The 21,235-nt window shown below is 39.1% G+C and overlaps 1 protein-coding gene across 1 annotated transcript; it reads left to right on the forward strand.

Moving 5' to 3' along the window:
• Positions 1 to 468: 468 nt before the first annotated feature.
• On the forward strand, positions 469 to 4,282 carry LOC132620048 (uncharacterized). The gene is made up of 3 exons (XM_060334773.1): positions 469 to 1,039; positions 1,280 to 4,015; positions 4,083 to 4,282. Exons 1-3 carry the CDS (start codon positions 469 to 471, stop codon positions 4,280 to 4,282), a joined length of 3,507 nt encoding a protein of 1,168 aa, XP_060190756.1.
• The last annotated feature ends 16,953 nt before the right edge of the window (positions 4,283 to 21,235 follow it).

The following is a 21,235-nucleotide window of genomic DNA, read 5'->3' on the forward strand; positions in this document are numbered from 1 at the left end:
GGGGTAAGATCTCAGGGAGCTTTTGACAGGCTAAAGTTCCTCAAAAACTATATAAAGTCCATTTTGTTGCTCTCCAAGAGCCCTTGGTGGAACAAACAAAAATTGACGATTTCAGAAGAGGTTTATTTTTTGATGGATGTCACTCTAGTAGTAATGGAAAAATTTGGGCATTCTGGAATTCCGCTATATCTGCTGCTGTTTTTAAAGAAGATGACCAACAAGTGACATTCAAACTATCATTTAAAGGCTCGGACAAGGTTTTCTGGTTGTCTATTGTCTATGCTAAGACCAAGACTCATCTCAGGCTACCTTTGTGGGAAAGTTTGAAGAATTGCAACCAAGAAATTAATGGTCCTTGGTGTATAGAAGGGGACTTCAATGCTATATGGGAGGCAGATGAAAAGAAAGGTGGAAGACCACACAGAATGAAAAAGTTGGGATTTTCTAGCTTGTAGTGAAGAATGTGGTATGGTAGATGCGGGTTTCTCTGGCCCCAGATTTACTTGGTGCAATGCTAGGGGCTTTGGCCAGAGGATTTGGAAGAGACTTGATAGGGTTCTCATTAACAACGAATGGACTGCTAAGTTTCATAGATGTGAGGTAGAACATCTTGCTAGCACTGGTTCTGACCATACACCTATGCTAGCAAGGTGTTCTATGACAGACTCAAACCATATCAAGTATTTTAAATTTCTCAACTTTTGGACTGATCAATCAGACTACCTAGATGTGGTAAGACAGGCTTGGGAACTGGAGGTACAAGGGAATATAATGTGGAGACTTCAACAAAGATTGAAACACACTGCTAGGTCTTTGAGTAGCTGGTCCAGATATCAGGTTGGGGATGTTTTCGACAAAGTAAAGGAATGGGAAGAAAAAATGGCCCAGATGGAAATTCAATACATTGATGATGATGATGTGAACAGTAGAGCTGAGATCCACCAAGCGCAGGCTGAACACACAAGATGGCTTAAATGCGAGGAATCTATTCTGAGACAAAAAGCAAATGTGAAATGGTTGGAAGAAGGCGATTCTAATAGTAAGTTCATTCATGCTATTATAAATGAAAAAAGGAGAAGACTCACCTTACACAAAATTCAAAAGGAGGACGGCCAATGGATTTCTGGAGATCACGATATTGGAGAAGAAGCGATAAGATGTTTCCTTCACCAGTTCACTAAAGAGGGGTAGCATATAGTCCCCGATCATCTTAATTGTATTGAGAAGGTGTTGTGTCAGCGAGATAATGATAATCTGTGTTTTTTGCCCGAGGAGGCAGAAATAAGGCAAGCTGTTTTTTATCACGACAAAAACAGTGCCTCAGGGCCTGATGGATTTGGGGGCTGTTTCTTTCAAACCAGTTGGGAAATCATCAAGAATGACATCGTGGAATTCGTTCAATGTTTTTTCAAGGGTGCAAATCTCACCAAATTCTACACAAGCACTTGCTTCGTGCTTATTCCAAAGGTAGAACACCCTGTCTCTTTAAACGATTTTAGGCCTATAAGCTTGAGCAATTTCACCAACAAGATCCTTTCTAAGATTTTGAGCACTAGATTGTCTCCAATGCTCAAAGTTTTAATTTCAGAAAATCAGAGTGGGTTCGTTCCGGGAAGGTTGATCACGGAGAATATTCTTCTTGCTCAAGAGGTGATTCATGACATAAGAAAAAGTAAGATCGGGGAAAATGTAGTTTTGAAGTTAGATATGTCCAAGGCTTACGACAGAGTTGATTGGGAATTTTTGAAGAATGTTCTTACAAGATTCGGTTTTTCTGACACTTGGATTGATATGGTTTTGAGACTTGTTTCTGGGAACTGGTACTCCATCTTGATTAATGGCCACAGGAGGGGCTTCTTTCATTCTACCAGAGGCTTAAAACAAGGGGATCCTCTATTCCCATCTCTTTTTCTATTAGGGTCCGAGGTTCTTTCCAAGTTGTTAAACAGACTCCCTTTGCATCCCCAATTCTCTGGCTTTCAAATGCAGCCCCGTGGCCCTCAGATTACACATCTTGCGTATGCAGATGATGTGATCATCTTCACATCTGGAACTCGGTCCTCTATTGAGCTGGTCCTTCAACAGCTTAGGTTTTATGAGGAGTGTTCGGGTCAACTGATCAATGCCAATAAGAGCTGCTTTTTAGTGGCTCCAGATACTGCTGATAATCTAATCCGGGTACTCAAACTCTCTACTGGCTACAAACATTGTGATTTTCCTATAACTTATCTGGGGTGTCCCCTTTATGTGGGAAGAAAGAAGATTATTTTATTCAATGAAGTGGTGTCCAAAATTGTAAGAAAAACCAATGGTTGGCAAGGTAAACTTTTATCTATAGGGGGAAGGGCAGTGCTCATTAAACATGTTTTGCAATCCCAACCCCTTCATCTTTTGGCTGCTATTAATCCCCCTAAGACTGTCATAAAACAAACTGAAGCTTACTTAGCCAATTTGTTTTGGGGATCTTCTGATGGGAAAAATCGATACCATTGGTCTTCATGGGACAAATTATGCTATCCCACAAAGGAAGGAGGCTTGGGGTTTAGAAGAATTATGGACATTTCGAAGAGCTTTACTTACAAAAGATGGTGGAGATTTCGAGCGGTCAGAACCTTATGGTCAGATTTTCTACTTGCCAAATATTGCAAAAGAGTTGGACCAGTTGAGAGAAAATACCAATCTGGGCAGTCTCATTGTTGGAAGAAATTCATGGAGATAAAATTAGCAGTTGAAAAAAATATCCTCTGGAGGATTAACAGGGGAGATATTAGTTTATGGTGGGACAACTGGACCGGTCAAGGGGCTTTAGCTTTTATGGTCGATACAGCAGGGGCAAATTTAAAGTTACTAGTGAAAGATGCCAGAATCGATGGAGAATGGGCCTTCCCTGAGCTTCACCAACTGCCCGAATATATTATTGAACTCATTAATTCGATTGAGGTTGGTGATCCTGATATTCCAGATCAAGCTATTTGGATGCCGTCAGTGTCAGATAAGTTTTCTACTAAATCGGCTTGGAACATGTTGAGGCAGTCCAGAAATAACATGAGCACTCTTGCTAAACTTTGGCATAAATTTCTCCCCTTTAAAATTTCCTTCCTAATATGGAGAGCTCTCAAAAGAAAGTTTCCTTTCGATGACATTTTATTGCGATTCAACATTTCACTCGTCTCTAGATGTCACTGTTGTTTTATGCCAAAAAGAGAGACTATGCTACATGCTTTTGTAAATGGGGAATGTGCAATCAAAGTGTGGAAATTTTTTGGGGCTCCTCTTGGTGTCATTTGGGAGGATGTCTCTATTATTGCTATGTTGTTGAAATGGTGGAGCGCCAAGCATCTTAATTCAGTCCACAAGGAAATTCTAACAGGCTTACCTTCGATCATTATATGGGAGTTGTGGAAAGCTAGGTGTGCCGCTAAATTTGGTGAAAAAAAGATGTATGTTTCCAGAATTGTCTATCAAATCCTCTTTCATCTCAAATGGATCCTGGCTAAATATGATATGAACATCGACTGGGAATCTCGCTGGCCAGCGATTTGCAATACTATCATGAACTCTCGAGACGAATTCAAATGTACCATCATTAAATGGGAAAGGCCCGAACTGAATTGGGTAAAATTAAACACGGATGGTAGTAAATTCGGTGATGATCAGATCGGGGCAGGTGGTGTTATCAGGGATTTCGCTGGCCATATGCATATGGCGTTTGCAAAAAGCTTAGATACGGGCAGCCACAACCATGCTGAAGCAAAGGCTGCCCTATTTGGGCTTCGGTGGTGCAAGGAGAATGGTTTGCATAATGTCATTTTAGAGTGTGACTCTAAGTTTGTAGTAGATATGTTGAAATATGCTTGTGTTGTACCGTTGCAACTGTATCATATTATTGAGGAGACTAGAAAGATTATTTCTCAGATAAATGTGGTGACACAACACTGTTTTAGGGAAGCGAATCAAGTAGCGGATGCCATGGCTAAAGTGAGCACAAGGGGACAAAATATGATCGTCTACAACTGTAACAACCTCCCAAAAGAGGCTCTCGGCCCCTTCAGACTGGATTTAATCCAAATGCCATCTTTCAGGCGCAAGCATATTAAGATACAATGCAGAAGCAGCTAAGGATTTACGCTTGATGTTATATGCAGGCAATGGAAGAGGGATCCAATGGACTGTCGTTGCTGCAGCGACCCTTTACCAGAGACCATTAAGCACTTGTTCATTTATAATGAACCAGCTAGGCGGCTTTGGAAGTGCCTTGGACAGACATTGGGGATCATACTGATACAGCTTCTGTGCACAGGACAGAAAAGCTGGAGTATGAGGAGTAGCCAAGAATAATGCTGGGGATTTTGCGTTTGCCTTTGCATCCCCAGTCCATTACAGGGATTATAATATTGCTGAAGCCATGGCTGCACTACTTGCTATCAAAGTGTGCACATAGAGAGGCTATCAGCATTGGATTATTGAGATGGACTCCCAAACGGTTGTAGATATGATGAAGAATCAAGCTTCACATAATATGCACCTGAAGACTATTGTAGAGGATGCATCGGAGCTGATTAAAAATACTGATATTACTTTTGCTCACTGCTATAGAGAAGCCAGCAAAGTGTTTGATTTTCTTGCTAAGTTTGCCACATCATTGGATGCACAGACTCTCTATAGTACCTATGAACAGATACCATCTGATGCTAAAGGCCTTTTTGTACTAGATAGTTTACAATTGCCTAACCTTAGATTCAGATTTGATAAGGCAATTTTTTTGTTAGCTGAATGTTATTTATTAGAGCTTAGTGAGGATGGTTTGCAAGTTATGTAAGCTCCCTCCTTTTTTTGACTGACTACTTTGTAGCCTGTGATGTACTCATGGGGTTTTGGTATAGTCCCCCCCATGTACTTTTGTGTTTTACATGAATAAATACATCACCACCAGGGATAAAATCCTGGTAGAACTTAAAAAAAAAAAAAAAAAAAAAAAAAAAAAAAAAAAAGCACATTGCATATTTTCGAAATAACAATTAGTGTCCTGAAAAAAGTTACATATTTAATGGAAATCCAACCTAAACAAATTTCCATTTTCGTCTAAATCAAATCCTTAAACGGCTCTTATTAGTTGGAGCCAATCAGCCAATTTCCCCGCCTAAAAATTAGGGAATGATCAATTTCTTCATATTTAGGGCGTGGGTCAACGTGGGGAATTTGTTAATTTCCTTTTGTATTTTCTCTATTTTCTTTTTTTTTTTTTTTTTTTGTTTGTTTCTATATTGGAAAATTACTTGATTTATTATTTTGGAATTAAAGTTTGAATAATATAACCATTATTTTAACATTTTATAAATTTGGATGATGATGCTTATGCTTTTAGGTCAATACATATAGTATTTGTGATAAACCAATATTAGTAGTATATATCAAATATTGTTTGTAAGTAAATTGTATAATTGAAATATATATATGGCATATATTATATTTATTACTTTTAAATCAATAAATATATCACACTATATAGCTAATTTAGATTAATTAATTTTTAATCAAAATCAATTATTCTTTAAATAAAAGTACAAAAGGAATTAAACATACCATGAGCACATATCGTAACTGTTGGAAATAATAATTCAAAATTGTAGGAAACCAAAATTGATCAGGATTTGGCATTTTAATTCATGTATAATTAGGATTTATAGTCAAATTAGTATAGAAATAGGTTTTCCTATTTTGAGTTAAAGCTGGTTTTATACTATTATAAATAGGACTGCTACTATTTATTTTATATTGTGGAGATTGTAAAGAGCGTTTAGAGATTCATAGAGTTTATCAATAATATATTTTCTTTCAAATGGTATCAGAGCTTCTACGATCCTAGTAGAAAATCAAAGAGCTTCCGCCGTCGGCGGGCTGCTATGACTCATATATGCCGCTCGTCTGGCCAATGATGATGATGTTGGCAAATGTCAGGCTAATGATATGCATGAAAAACAATCATGCTAAGAAGGATTAACAAACCATTGAAAGTTTAAAGAGGTGCAAGAAATATATGCACAAGAGGAACAAACTGTCTTCTCTAGAAGTCGGAGAAGTGGGTTAAAAAACAATTTGGGTGTTGATGAGAAAGTGCATCAACAAAATTGGAATGTTGGAGAGAAAGTGCTCCAACGATTGTGAAGGTTGAAGAAAAAGTGCTTCAACAATTGAAGGTTATGATGAGAAAGTACATCAACAAAATTGGAATGTTGGAGAGAAAGTGTTCCAACGATTGTGAAGGTTGAAAAGAAAGTGCTTTAACAATTGAAGGTTGATGAGAAAGTGCATCAACAAAATTGGAATGTTGGAGAGAAAGTGCTCCAACGATTGCGAAGGTTGAAGAGAAAGTGCTTCAACAATTGAAGGTTGGTGAGAAAGTGCATCAATAAAATTGGAATGCTGGAGAGAAGTTGCTCCAGCGATTGTGAAGGTTGAAGAAAAAGTGTTTCAACAATTGAAGGTTGGTGAGAAAGTGCATCAACAAATTGGAATGTTGGAGAGAAAGTGCTTCAATGATTATGAAGGTTGAAGAGAAAGTGCTTCAACAATTGAAGGTTGGTGAGAAAGTGCATCCACAAATTGGAATATTGGAGAGAAAGTGCTCCAACGATTGAAGGTTGAAGAGAAAGTGCTTCAACAATGGAATGTTGGAGAGAAAGTGCTCCAACGATTGTGAAAATTGAAGAGAAAGTGATATTGTGACGGTTGAAGAGAAAGTACTTCAACTAATTGGAAGATGGTGAATGGCGGTTGAAGAGAAAGTGCTTCAATGATTGATGGGTTGGAAACAAGTGCCTCGGCAATTTGAAGATTACGACAAGTGGATCAAGAATTAGATATACAATTTTGAATTACGGGAGAATGTCGGAAATAATAATTCAAAATTGTAGAAAACCAAAATTGATTCGGATTTGGTATTTTAATTCATATCTAATTAGGATTTATAGTCAAATTAATATAGGAATAGGTTTTCCTATTTTGAGTTAAAGTAGGTTTTATACTATTATAAATAGGGCTGTTGCATTTATTTTATGTTGTGGAGATTATAGAGAGCATTTAGAGACTCAAAGAGCTTATCAATAGAATATTTTCCTTCAGTAACAATACGAATATGCTTCCTTAATTTAGCTTGAGAAGAGAGAGAGGAAAAAAAGATATCTAAACATTTACTCCCTAATTATGGGAGAAAGAGATAAGAAAGTATTAAGAATTAAAGTTGATTGCTAATTTATGGATGAGAGAGAAAGGAAATGTAATTAATAACAATAAAAAAGGAAGTAATCACTTAGTTTTCGGGACATTACTCACGTTTAGTTTTTGGCTATACTTGTTGTATAATCTGATATTTTTGAAATATAAAAAGTTCTAACATTAATGCAAATATCTTTTGTAAATTGAGCTGTAACGAAAAATTCTCAGAAAGGAATTAACACTACATATGTCTCACGCGAAGTGTTGAGGCCCATTTCTCACGTAGACAAGTTCAGTTTCTTTTTCTAACTCCTTACAAATTTGTAAAAGAATAATATCTTATAAATTGAAATAAAGAGCTCTTCCTATTAATTTACTATAAAAATTTGTTGCTCCCAAATGCACACGCAAGTATACGCGGTCGTACAAGTAATATAGACTGTTAAGTCCAGATATTGATCCCACAGAGACTTAGATTCTACTATTAAACTAATTCAAATTCGAATGAAACTATTCAAGAAAGTGAAAATCAAGATGTTTGTTGTACTAAACTAAAACTGAAAAGTAAACAATTTGTGATGGGTATTTTTGTGACTGAGAATATTTCGACAAAGATTGGAAGGTTTATCAGATGAGAAAAAGTTCTAGGGTCATGGCTTTCGACAATCCAGTTGATCTTCAGACAATTCCACCTATCTTATTTCCTGGTTTACTAGTTGACGGGTTAATTATAACTTTATGAGTATCTTCCGAGTTGCTCACAAGCCTATAGATGCTACTATAACGCCTATATCGCTATGGTCGTCAGAGGTAACAAGAACGCATTTACTCCTCCGTATTCAACTAAGCAAGGTTAAAGGGTATATTCCTATCCTCATTAGCGAAACGATTATATCGAACAAGCCCTATTTACTACGCATGCACATTCCCTATCCCTAGTTCAATTCACACGCCACAGATAGTGTCTAACTATTGACCAGATAATCAAACAATTAAGATCAAGAATAAACAAGCAACCCAAAATATGGAAAATCAATAGAGCATAATTGTCGTCAAACCAACATTCAAGTCTTTTGCCACAATCCTAGAATTAAGAAGTTTAGCTACTCATGATTCTCAATGGACAACAAGAATTCATGAATAGTCTAGGGTTAAAAAGATGAAAATAAAATAAAATCTAGAGAGAGAAAGTAAAACGGCGGCTTACAAGTCTTAGAATATCCCAGCACACCGTTTTCAGCTAATAAAACATCTATATATAGTCTAGGGTTAAAACAAAAAATCAGTAAACCTAATCCCGATTGAAACGGGAAAACTACCCATCGCTGTGCTTTCCTTCCGCAATGCTGAAGGATAGCCTGATGTCCTTCCGCTTTTCTTCTGCTATGTAGATGAAAAGCCTGATGGCAAATTTTGGTCAGGAGCTTGGTCTATCCGCTTTCTTCACGCGATGCGGATGTAAGCGGGACCTTCAGTTCAATTTTGTTTTTCCTTTTAGTTCATCACTTGTGGTCTTCAACTCGTCACCTCATGTAATCATCATATGCTCCAAAATCAAATCACTTTTAGCTCGGTTTTTCATCGTTTGTCATCATCGTACCTATACATATGAAATATACGACATAAGTTCAAATACGACGATTTTATCATAGATTAAGGGATAAAGGTAAGAAGAATAGGATGTAAAATGACACGAAACATGATATTTGTGCCAAATATCACCACCCCCCACTTAGACTTTGCTCGCCCTCGAGCAAACACAAACCAACACCAAACTACACTTCTAGCTCAACTCATTCAAATAGGTCTGCAACGGGATTCGGCTAGTATGGCTATCTCAAAAGAAAGATTTCAAAACCAAAACAATGAGCCAAGTTACGAAAGTCATGCCAAAGATTTAAAACCCTCATTATTAGCACCGATGACCACCTTCCTCGAAAACACTTCACTTTTAAAACCATTTGACCCAACGACACCACTTTAAAGCATGTAAGCAACCTTATGATCAAGAAATCAACACTTCACCACTCTATTACTAATTATGTGCCCTCACCAAAATAAAGTAGTCCATATCTCTCAAGAATCACATATGTTTAAATCAATGGACATAAAATCAATAATTACGCTCACTCTCACAAAGAATATCACATGTAAAATACGACGTACCATAGGCTTTCCCGTAGTGTAACCACTCCACTAATACAAGTAAGACGAACCTATAATCAAGTAGGACTTCGAGAGTTGTAATGTAGGTAGGAATTATTTGGATAATAGTGACTAACCTCCCTAAGCACTTTAATACGTATACTTCTATCATTCTTGCACCATTTCTTCATTAGCCCTTATTCAACACCATCCAACCTTTAAATTTCTCCCAATTCACCCATTTTTCTTTGTTTAAGCACCACTCTTTTAAAAGTCACACAAGTTAGAAGGGAAACATTTTTTTTTTTGTCTTTTTCAGATTTCTTTCTTTTCTCCCCCCCCTCCACCCCCCTTTTTTTCAATTCCCAACTAACAAGTGAATTAGATCTTTTCATTCGATGCTCCCATAGTCTTCCTAGATTACAATTAACAACCATTTCCCCTTTTTATTTCACATCCCGACTCCCATTATATATGTAAATGATTAAAGTGCTCATAGAGTATTTGGATCAAAAATCAAGTTTTATAAAACAAAGGGGTAAAGGCTAATTAACTGCTATCAAAGAAAAGGCTAAAGGCTCAAAAGGGTTAACTAGGGTGCTATTTACAAGTTGGTAGGATAACTTTTTAGGCTTTTTAGTGATTAATCAAAGAAATGCATCTATCATTTTCTAGGCTTAATTGAACTTCATTTCGCTTCGCGAACACACAAGGCAAGTTCTAGACGTCAATACCAAACATGGATACAAATGCAAAACCTTACACACACATGTCACACAATCAACGCAAGAGGGATCCGGTTGTCCCTCGAATCAAACAACAATAAAACAAAACAATGCCAAGTGGTTCATAACGAGTCAAACAAAAACCATTTTCAAGTGCCTTCAAGAAAAGTGATACAATTTCAAGGCATGCTTTCACAAAAAATTTCAAGATCACCCATATGCCAATACTTCACATAACCCGTGCACCTAGCATTTGAATACGCCTATCCTAAGGACTAATTTTCCCTCAAGTAGGTTGTCATCCACCCGTCATCAGGAAAATCCCTTTCTATGACTATAAAAGAAAAATCTATCTACGCCCCATTCAAAGCCCCCCCCCCCCCCCTCCCTCGGGAAAGAACCGAGGCCATAAGAAAACCAAAGGGGTGGATGATGAATGCCTACTAATGAGGGACTTAAGAAGTTATCAAAGAAAAATTAGGAAAATAAAATCTTTTTGAATTTTTTTTCTTTCAACTTTTTCTATTTGTTTTTCGACACTAAGACGCAAAACTACTAAAAAAAAATCTTAAGGCATACTAATCATCATCCGAAACCTCAAAACATGTTGATACAAACCAGGGACGTATTTTCCCACCCCCACACTTAAAATTATTCAATGCCCTCAATGCATATATATTTGAAAAAACAAAGCGCAAGCAAGGTAAGAAATACTCCCTGGGGCCCACTAGGGCCTAGTCGTCCTCCTTGAGGTAGTCCTCATCATCAGCCTCGCCATCATCTATCTCGGCGTCCTCTTCTCCTTCATTGTCATCACCTTGCATTAGCGACTCTACCTCATCCCCCTCTTTTAGTGCAGTTATTACTCGATCTGCCGAATTTTCATCCTCATCCTCAGGTAAATGAGACACCTCACCCACAAGTGCCCAAGAATATGGTGTGTGGGGGGTCTGAATAAAGACCCTCGAAAGATCAATGTTGAAATTCTCACCCGCAACCATCATTCCCGTGTAAAGATGGGCTAGCACTGTGGATTGGGCGGACCTCTCCTCTACCGGACTCAAATGATGTCCAGATGAACTCGCTGGGGCCATGACGTTTGAGATGTCGAGTGCGTCAGTGGGCGCCTCAAGCACTCTATCAGTAGAGTATGCCAACCCCTCATCGAGCCTCATTAAGTAAGTAGTCAGAGTGTTTCCATAACTCAACCTTTTAGACTTGCCAGCCCACACTTTGCAAATTTCCTTCATCATTCAATACCCAATGTTCACTGGTTGCCCTGTCATCAAGAAATAAACTATGCACACTCTGTCCTTTTGTACCTCCGAGAAGTGATCAAGTGGCATGATTCTAGCATTCAGAAGGCGCAACCAAACCCGGGCTTCTCTACAAAAATTACTCATGCTCATGCTTCGATGCTTCCGAAGAGGCCCTGATAATCGTGCTCATTGAGCTTTAGAGTTGGCTCAGCAAAGAGTTTCCCGGATAGCCTTGTAATCGGGCCTTTTGATGAATTCTAGCAAGGGTTCACTAGGCACATCCGGGACTCCAATTGCCCCGCATAAAGTCGAAGCCGTCAATGGCACCCAATTTTTTCGAACGAACACAGAATCGTGATTCCCGCAGCTTTTAATATTCATTGGCCCGGGTTGTTCGAACACGGACTTCCATCCCATGGCGAATATGCGATTGTATATGTCCCGAAAATTTCTCTTCAAAAGGACTCGACTGATTGCTCGCCCATGATTGTAACCCTTCGGGGTGTCGAATCCCGCATACCACTCCTCCCCGTCTCCAGACAGATGGGGGTGGGGCTTCCTTTTAGACGCCTGAGGAATGGAAACCGCGGGATGCTTGCCCTTGCCGGACGTTTGCCCTTTCGTTGCTTTGGACGGATTTTGTGCTCTTCCTCTTTTTGTGCCTTGGGAGGAGGAGGCGACGGATTTGCTCTTGGACTTGGCGTGAACCTTCTTGCCTGCAAAACAACACATTACCAAACGAGAAGTACAGGTTAATAACTAAAGGGAGACGTGGCACAACCCCACACTTAATCATATTACATGTACTTAAGTCTAGAATGCGTGGCCCCTGTCAATTTTTTCGGACCTCAACCTTGAGCAATTTTTTTTTTCGCACACAATTTGGGGAACTAACCCCACACTTACTTCAAACTACATTACAAAAATCAAAATCAAAGAAGTTAACTACTCCTACATGACAAAGCAAACAAAAACACAAAGTAAGCAACTTCATGTTGTAGGGCTTGGGGTAGAGAATCACAACTTTCTAATTCTCCATCACAATTCGAATTTTATGGTGAGAGGAGATGCACAAGGGTTCCTATGCTTGTTTAATGTTCCATTGCTACTCAATACTTCACAATTTCCACAAAAACATGGTTTAGGTCTTTTATCGTACACCTTGTGGGCATAGAATCGTCCCTTAACCTTTGACAATAATGGTGGGTTTGGAAACCCCTCCCAAGTAATACCAATCCCCACCCAAAATTCTCCCATACCCATATCCCAACTTTACTACTACAAATATCAAGAATAAGGGGGAAAGGGGAAAAACATGGAAGATGAACTCACTCACCTTTGTGAGGTTAATGGAGGATGGATTTGAATAACTTGAATTTGTTTTTGTTAGAGAGGGAATAGGGATGGGGATTTTCATGTGAGAGGGATTGTGTGTGAGGAATAGGGAGTGTTTGTGAGGGAATAGGGGGAGGCACACAGATTATATCAAGTAGGGAAGAAAAAAAACAAACCGGGTCGACCTGCGCGATTGGTCCGCATCGCGGGTCCAAAGCGCGGATCACTGGGCTCTGTCGTTTTTTTCTGATCAGGCGATTCCTCCGCATCGCGGGAGGAACGCCTAATTTTTGCATTTCAGTCCACCATATGCCTGTGCGCAATGGGTCCGCATCACGGGACCAATACGCAATTCACTTGGCGTTTTTCTTATTTTATTTTCCGCCTAATTCCTGTAACATGAACAAACGTGACATATATCATACAAAAAATTGGGTTGCCTCCCAACAAGCGCCTTAGTTAAGGTCGTAGCACGACACTTTTTGTATTATTCTCATTTTTTTCATTTTTTTTCACACGGGTTGCCTCCCGAGAAGCGCTTGATTTAACGTCGCGGCACGACGTAGGCTTTCCTCAAGCCTCCTTTAGATCCACCGAGGTCTTCTCCGGATTGATGACCTCTCCAAAATAGTGCTTGACCCTCTGCTTATTTACCAAGAATATCTGCTCTGCATTCAGCGGCTTCAGCTCAACCGCCCCATGTGCGGTTACCCGAACGACTTCAAACGGCCCCGACCACTTACTTTTCAACTTCCCTCCAAAAATATTTAGCCTGGAGTTATACAATAAGACTACTTGCCCGGGTACAAAGTCACGAGGTTGGATGCGCTTGTCGTGAATTCTCTTCATTCGCTCCATGTACATTTTTCGTATTCTCATAGGCATGATAACGAAATTCCTCCAACTCGTGCAGCTGCAACAGTCTCTTTTCTCCAGCTTGAACCATGTCTAAATTCATCTTCTTTATTACCCAATATGCTCTATGCTCGAGCTCAACTGGTAGATGACATGCCTTACCAAAGACGAGCTTATAGGGAGATGTGCCAGTTGGAGTTTTGTAAGCTGTTTTGTATGCCCACAGAGCATCATCGAGCTTCAGTGCCCAATCTTTCCTACTCACGCTCACAGTCTTCTCCAAAATCCTCTTAATTTCTCCGCTCGATACCTCCACTTGACCACTCGTCTGAGGATGATAAGAAGTCACTATCTTGTGTTTCACCTATACTTGAGCAACAATTTATCAAAGAGTCGATTGCAAAAGTGCGTACCTTGATCACTGATGATGGCTCGAGGGGTCCCAAACCTTGTAAAAATGTTCCTTTTTAGAAATTTTGCCACCACACTAGCATCATTGGTGGGAAGTGCAATGGCTTCCACCCACTTTGAGACATAGTCTACAACAACCAATATGTATTTATTTCCTTTGGATGGTATGAAGGGACCTATGAAGTTGATACCCCACACATAGAATAGTTCAATCTCTAAGATTCCTTTCAAAGGCATTTCATGACGCTTGGAGATATTTTCGGTTCTCTGGCAGCTATCGCAGCCTCGCACAAATTCATGAGCATCTTTGAACAAAGTAGGCCAATAGAACCCGGACTGAAGTACCTTCGCAGCTGTTCTGTCACCCGCATGATGTCCCTCATATGGTGATGAGTGACACTTCTCAAGTATCGCGGGGACCTCTTCCTCTGGAATACACCTTCTGGTCAGCTGATCTGTGCCAACAGAGATAGGGCTCGTCCCAAACATAAAAACGACTATCATGCAAAATCCTCTTCTTCTTCTCGTGATTAGCACCAGGGGGTAAATCTCACTTACTATAAAGTTCACCATGTCTGCATACCATGGCACCTCCGCTGATTGTAGAGCAAAGAGTTGTTCATCAAGGAAAGTCTCCTTAATCGCCACTGCTTCATCTACATGTTCCCAATTTTTCAACCTCGATAAGTGATCTGCTACCTGATTTTCTATGCCCTTTCGATCAAGAATCTCGATGTCAAACTCTTGCAGCAGCAACACCCAACGAATAAGCCTCGGCTTTTTATCCTTCTTCGTGAACAAATAACGAACTGCAGTGTGATCAGTGTATACAATCACCTTCGTGCCCACCAGATATGATCGAAATTTGTCAAAGGCATAGACAACCGCCAATAACTCCTTCTCTGTGACAGTATAGTTCGTCTGGGCTGCATCAAGTGTCTTGCTGGCATAGTGAATAGGATGAAAAATCTTGTCCCTTTTCTAGCAAAGGACAGCCCCCACAGCAAAATCACTTGCATCACACATCAAAATAAATGGCAGAGACCAATCGGGTGCGATGATAATAGGAGCAGACACTAACCTCTGTTCCAATTCATTAAAAGCCATCAGACAGGCTTCATTAAACACAAACTTCACATCTTTCTCTAAAAGCTTGCACATTGGATTAGCAACTTTAGAGAAGTCTTTGATGAACCGTCGATAGAAGCCTGCATGCCACTGCGCACTCCCCGAACTGAAACAGGTGGTAGCAATTTTTCAATTGCTTCAATCTTTGCCTTGTCAACCTCTATTCCCTTGCTCGATATCTTGTGCCCAAGAACGATGCCCTCTTGAACCATGAAATGGCATTTTTTCCAGTTAAGCACCAAGTTCGTTTCTTCACAACGAGCTAACACGGTATCTATATGGTTCAAGCAGTCATCAAAAGAATTCCCAAAAATAGAGAAGTCATCCATAAATACCTCCACATAGTTTTCCACCATGTCGGTAAAAATAGCCATCATACATCGCTGGAAAGTACCCGGAGCATTGCACAAACCGAAAGGCATCCTCCGGAATGCAAACGTACCATATGGACATATGAATGTGGTCTTCTCTTGATCCTCAGGTGCAATCATGATCTGGTTGTAACCCGAATAGCCATCCAAGAAGCAATAATAATCATGCCCATCCAATCTATCGAGCATCTGATCCATGAAGGGCAAAGGAAAGTGAACTTTTCTGGTGGCGTTGTTCAACTTGCGATACTCAATGCATATTCTCCAACCAGTAACAGTTCGTTAAGGCACCAATTCATTCTTCTCATTCTCTACTACAGTCATGCCACTTTTCTTCGGAACACATTGTATAGGACTTACCCATTTGCTGTCAGAGATGGGATAAATAATGCAGCTGTCAAGCCACTTGATCACCTCTTTCTTCACCATATCCTTCATGATCGGGTTCAGTCGTCTCTGGCACTCAACACTAGGCTTGCTGTCTTCTTCCAATAAGATTTTGTGCATGCAAAATGAACTACTAATACCTCGAATATCAGCTATCGTCCACCCAAGTGCTCGGATTTGATCTCTTAGCACTCGTAATACATGTTTAACCTGCACATCAGTCAAATAAGTAGAGAGGATTACAGGAAATGTGTCTCCACTGCCCAGGAATGAATAGCGAAGATGAGGGGGTAATGGCTTCAACTTAAGAACTGGAGCCTCTTCGATAGATGGTTTCGGCTTCTTCCATGACTCTGGTCTGTCTAGCTCCTCAAACGGTGCACTTGCTCGTAGATAAGCACATGAAGTGTCAAGAATGCTAAGACACTCCTCGACTTCTATATCAATCATCAAATCCTCCCCATACACCAAAGCTATCTCCAAAGGATCTCGCGAAGCTAGAAAGTGATCTAACTCTGCATTAGTGAGCTCAGGCTCCACCACGGAAATCATCTTCAGGTCCTCATAATGGGCTGGAAGCTTGGTAGCTTTAAACACATCAAAAGTCGCCTCTTGTCCATCAAATATCATGGACATCTTCCTATCTTTCACTCGGATCACAGCATCAACAGTAGCCAAGAATCCTCTCTCCATGATGAGAGGAACACTCTTATCTGCCTCATAATCAAGTATCACAAAATCAACCGGCAGAATAAATGGGCCTACCTTCACAAGAACATCCCCAATAATACCATCAGGATACGCAAGAGATCGATCAGCCAGCTGCAACGTAATAGTGGTTGGCTTAGGCTCACCCAAGACCAACGTTCGGAACATAGAGGTGGGCATCAGATTAATACTAGCACCCAAATCACATAATGCTAGCCCATCTTCAATGTTGCCAATCGTAATCGAAATTATGAAGCTGCCCGGATCTTTCAACTTTGAATGAATTTTACTCCTCACTCTAGAACTGCACTCCTCAGTAAGTGTAACAGTCTCAAACTCTATCCGACGCCATTTGTTCGCAACCACATCATTGATATACTTAGCATATTTTGGAACTTCTTGCAAAAGCTCCACCAAAGGTATGTTGATGTGTACCTGTTTTAAGAGTTCAAGAAATTTCTTGCAAGCCGAATCTACTTTCTGTTTCTGAAGTCGCTGTGGAAAGGGAGGGGGTAGTCGAACCACTTCCTCTACATGTTGCTCTGCGACTGTCTGCTTTAGTTCAGCTCGCTTAGCAGTGATAAGTTCTGCCTCTGCTATGTTCTTCTTTTTCGGAGGCTCTTCTTCAAGATCTCTACCATTCCTCAAGGTGACTGCCTTGCACTATTTTGGATTCTTCTCAGTATCACTAGGAAGAGCACCCGATGGTCTGAAATTCTGCATAAGATCCATCTGCCCCATCTTACGCTCAAGCTCGTGAATAGATTTCTGCATCTCACTCTGAATTTTCTGATTTTGCTGCTGCGTCACTTGATTTTGCGCTATGAGCTGCTTCATCATCTATTCTAAATTGCTAGCTGGCTGAGCTTGAGGTTGCTGATAATTGTCCGGCTTGTGGAAATCCTGCTTCCCGAATAGAGTGTTGTAATTATTTCCATAATAGTTTCCCCGATTTCCAACACCGCAGTTCTGCTGCCCCACAAAATAAACAAACTCTGAATTCAATGGACAATTGTTATAATCATGAGGATCACCACAACTTACACATGCTGCCTGCTGAATATGTTGGACTGGTTGAATCTGCTGAGCTTGAGGAAACGCCCTCATCATAACATTAGTAAGAGTACTTATATCAGCTCGAATTGCCGCAACATCATCAACTTGAAGAACCCCAACAGCTTTCTGTGGTAAACCCCGGCTAGTCTCATGATACTCACGGTGACCCTTGACATAATCTCTAGGAGAGTTTCCATCTCTTCATATGTTTTGTTTAAAATATGTCCTTGAGCTGAAGCATTCAACAAAGCCCTTGATTCATGGTTAAGACCTTCTACAAAATAGTTTCCAATGATCTCCTTTGGCTGCATGTGATGTGAGAAATCTTGCAAATAGCCCTTATACCTTTCCCAAGCGTGTGGTAGAGATTCAAAATCTCTCCGAGTGAAGTTAGCAATTCTCCCTTGCACTCCTTTGTTTTCTTGGGTGAGAAAAACCTGTCGATAAACTTATTTGATAATATCTCCGAAGAAGTGATAGAACCTGCAGGTAGATTCATCAACCATTCCCTTGCTTTGCCAATCAGTGAGAATGGAAATAAAGACAGCTTCACATAATCATTGGGAACATCTCTATATTAGAAATTCTCGTCAACTCCACGAACTGCATCAAGTGCTTATGCGGGTCTTCACTAGACTTACCCATATACTGGCACATATGCTGCACCAGCCACACTGTTCCTTCTTTCAGCTCGAAATTTCCAGTAATGGCAGGCCTAACAATAGTCTTAGCAATAGTTGCCAAACTAAGCCTAGCATAACTGGACAAAAGAATCTGTTGTTCTTGTGCCCTTGCAGCTGCTCTTGCACCCTGTTCATCCCCGTTTCTATTTCTATCCCTTTCTGCCTGTTCAACAGCACGTCTCGCTGCTTTGTCAGCTATTTTTCTCTGTCTGGGAAAAGTTCTTTTGATTTCGAAATCAAGATCAACTAACGGTTTTCCTGAACTTCTAGTGCTTGGCATAAACCAGAGAAACCTGAGGTGACACAAGTAGAATAACAGAAAAAAAGTAAAGACTTGAATAGAAAAACAAACTCAAATTAGAAAAATAGTAAATTTTTCTAAGTCCCCGGCAACAGCGCCAAAAACTTGTTGCTCCAAAATGCACACACAAGTATACGCGGTCGAACAAGTAATATAGACTGTTAAGTCCAGATATCGATCCCACAGAGACTTAGATTCTACTGTTAAACTAATTCAAATTCGAATGAAACTATTCGAGAAAGTGAAAATCAAGATGTTTGTTGTACTAAATTAAAACTGAAGAGTAAACAATTAGTGATGGGTGTTTTTGTGACTGAGAATATTTCGACAAAGATTGTAAGGTTTATCAGATGAGAGAAAGTTCTAGGGTCATGGCTTTCGACAATCCAGTTGATCTTCAGACAATTTCACCTATTTTATTTCTTGGGTTACTAGTTGACGGGTTAATTATAACTTTATGAGTATCTTCCGAGTTGCTCACAAGCCTGTTGATGCTACTATAACGCCTATATCCCTAGGGTCGTCACAGGTAACAAGAACACATTTACTCCTCTGTATTCAACTAAGCAAGGCTAAAGGATATATTCCTATCCTCATTAGCGAAACGATTATATCGAACAAGCCACAGATAGTGTCTAACTATTGGCCAGATAATCAAACAATTAAGATCAAGAATAAATAAGCAACCCAAAATATGGAAAATCAATAGAGCATAATTGTCGTCAAACCAACTTTCAAGTCTTTCGCCACAACCCTAGAATTAAGAAGTTTAGCTACTCATGATTCTCAATGGACAACAAGAATTCATGAATAATCTAGGGTTAAAAAGATGAAAATAAAATAAAATCTAGAGAGAGAAAGTAAAACGGTGGCTTACAAGTCTTAGAATATCCTAGCACACCGTTTTCAGCTAATAAAACGCCTATATATAGTCCAGGGTTAAAACAAAAAATAAGTAAACCTAATCCCGATTGAAACCGGAAAACTGCCTTTCGCTGTGCTTTCCTTCCGCGATGCGGAAGGATAGCCTGATGCACTTCCGCTTTTCTTCCGCTATGCAGATGAAAAGCCTGATGGCAAATTTTGGTCAGGAGCTTGGTCTGTCCACTTTCTTTACGTGATGCGGATGAAAAGCGGGACCTTCAGTTCAATTTTTTTTCCTTTTAGTTCATCACTTGTGGTCTTCGACTCGTCACCTCGTGTAATCATCATATGCCCCAAAATCAAATCACTTTTAGCCCGGTTTTTCATCGTTTGTCATCATCGTACCTATACACATGAAATATACGACATAAGTTCAAATACGAAGATGTCATCATAGATTAAGCGATAAAAGTCATAAGAATAGGATGTAAAATGACACGAAACATGATATTTGTGTCAAATATCAAGCTGTAACGAAAAATTCTCAGAAAGGAATTAAGACTACATATGTCTCACGCGAAGTGTTGAGGCCCATTTCTCACGTAGACAAGTTCAGTTTCTTTTTCTAACTCTTTACAAATTTGTTAAAGAATAATATCTTATAAATTGAAATAAAGAGCTCTTCCTATTAATTACTATGGACACTTCCCTTTAATATATACCTTATTTTTTCTAACAGTAAGTACAACATATTCTCGAAGGAATCTACCCAGAACAGCTCACCTAACCTGCAAGATTCTTTAAGATCCCAACTTTCTGCTTTCTTGGCTGCTGATTATTTAAATTCCAGTCAAACATACCATTTGCAATTTCCTTAATTTCTTTATTTGGAGTAATTGATCACACTCTCTTTTTTATTACGAGGAGATATATTTTTTTAAGAAATGGTGGAAAAGTAGATGGAATGAGCAGCTCTTTCAAGAAAAAGAAAAAAATGAATAGCTTTTTTTAAATCGATTCAAACTTTGCATGACTAGTGACGTCTTTTTTTTTTTTTTCTATTTTGTAACAATTTAACTTTAAACTTCTCATTTTACTCTTAAATAATTTATAATCGTGCAAATGCTTATTGATTATTTTGGACCACAAATTTCAAAAGTCTTCTTTCATTTTTAAACTTTATGTTCAATCAAATACCTTCATATAAATTAAGACGGAGACAGTGATATTTGGTTTGGAGTTGGGGTTGTAAATTTAGCCAAAGCAAATATGACTCACTCGTCTAAGTTGACCGACCATTTATTAACTCATTATATTTTTCCTATTAAATCAACCCATTTAAAAGTTAGGTTGACTTGTAGCGTAAATTAACCAATCATAAATTTTATAAATTTATTTTAAATTTTTTATTTGATATTATATATATATATATATATATATATATATAGCCATAAATAAAGATTTTTTTTAATTATAGGTACTTAAATGAATTATAAGAAAACAAACAAAGTATTAAAAACATAGTAAGAGTTGAGCGAGTTGAGTTGTGACTCATTATTTAGCCCATTTTAACTTAGCATTTCAAGTCAAGTAATCATTGAGTGGTTTAATTAATGAACCGCTTATTTACTAACTCAATTATTTTTATCCGTTTAAATTTAACTCAACCCATCCATTTGACATCCCTAGTTTTGAGTAAAGAGAATAAACTTAATAGGCAAAAGACCGGATGTGGAATAATTGGATTTCAATTATGGTCACTGTTTCTTAAGTATATCGCATCTGAAAAGTT

The sequence above is a fragment of the Lycium barbarum genome, chromosome 11, assembly GCF_019175385.1.
Source record: "Lycium barbarum isolate Lr01 chromosome 11, ASM1917538v2, whole genome shotgun sequence".
NCBI classification, from domain to species: Eukaryota; Viridiplantae; Streptophyta; class Magnoliopsida; order Solanales; family Solanaceae; genus Lycium; species Lycium barbarum.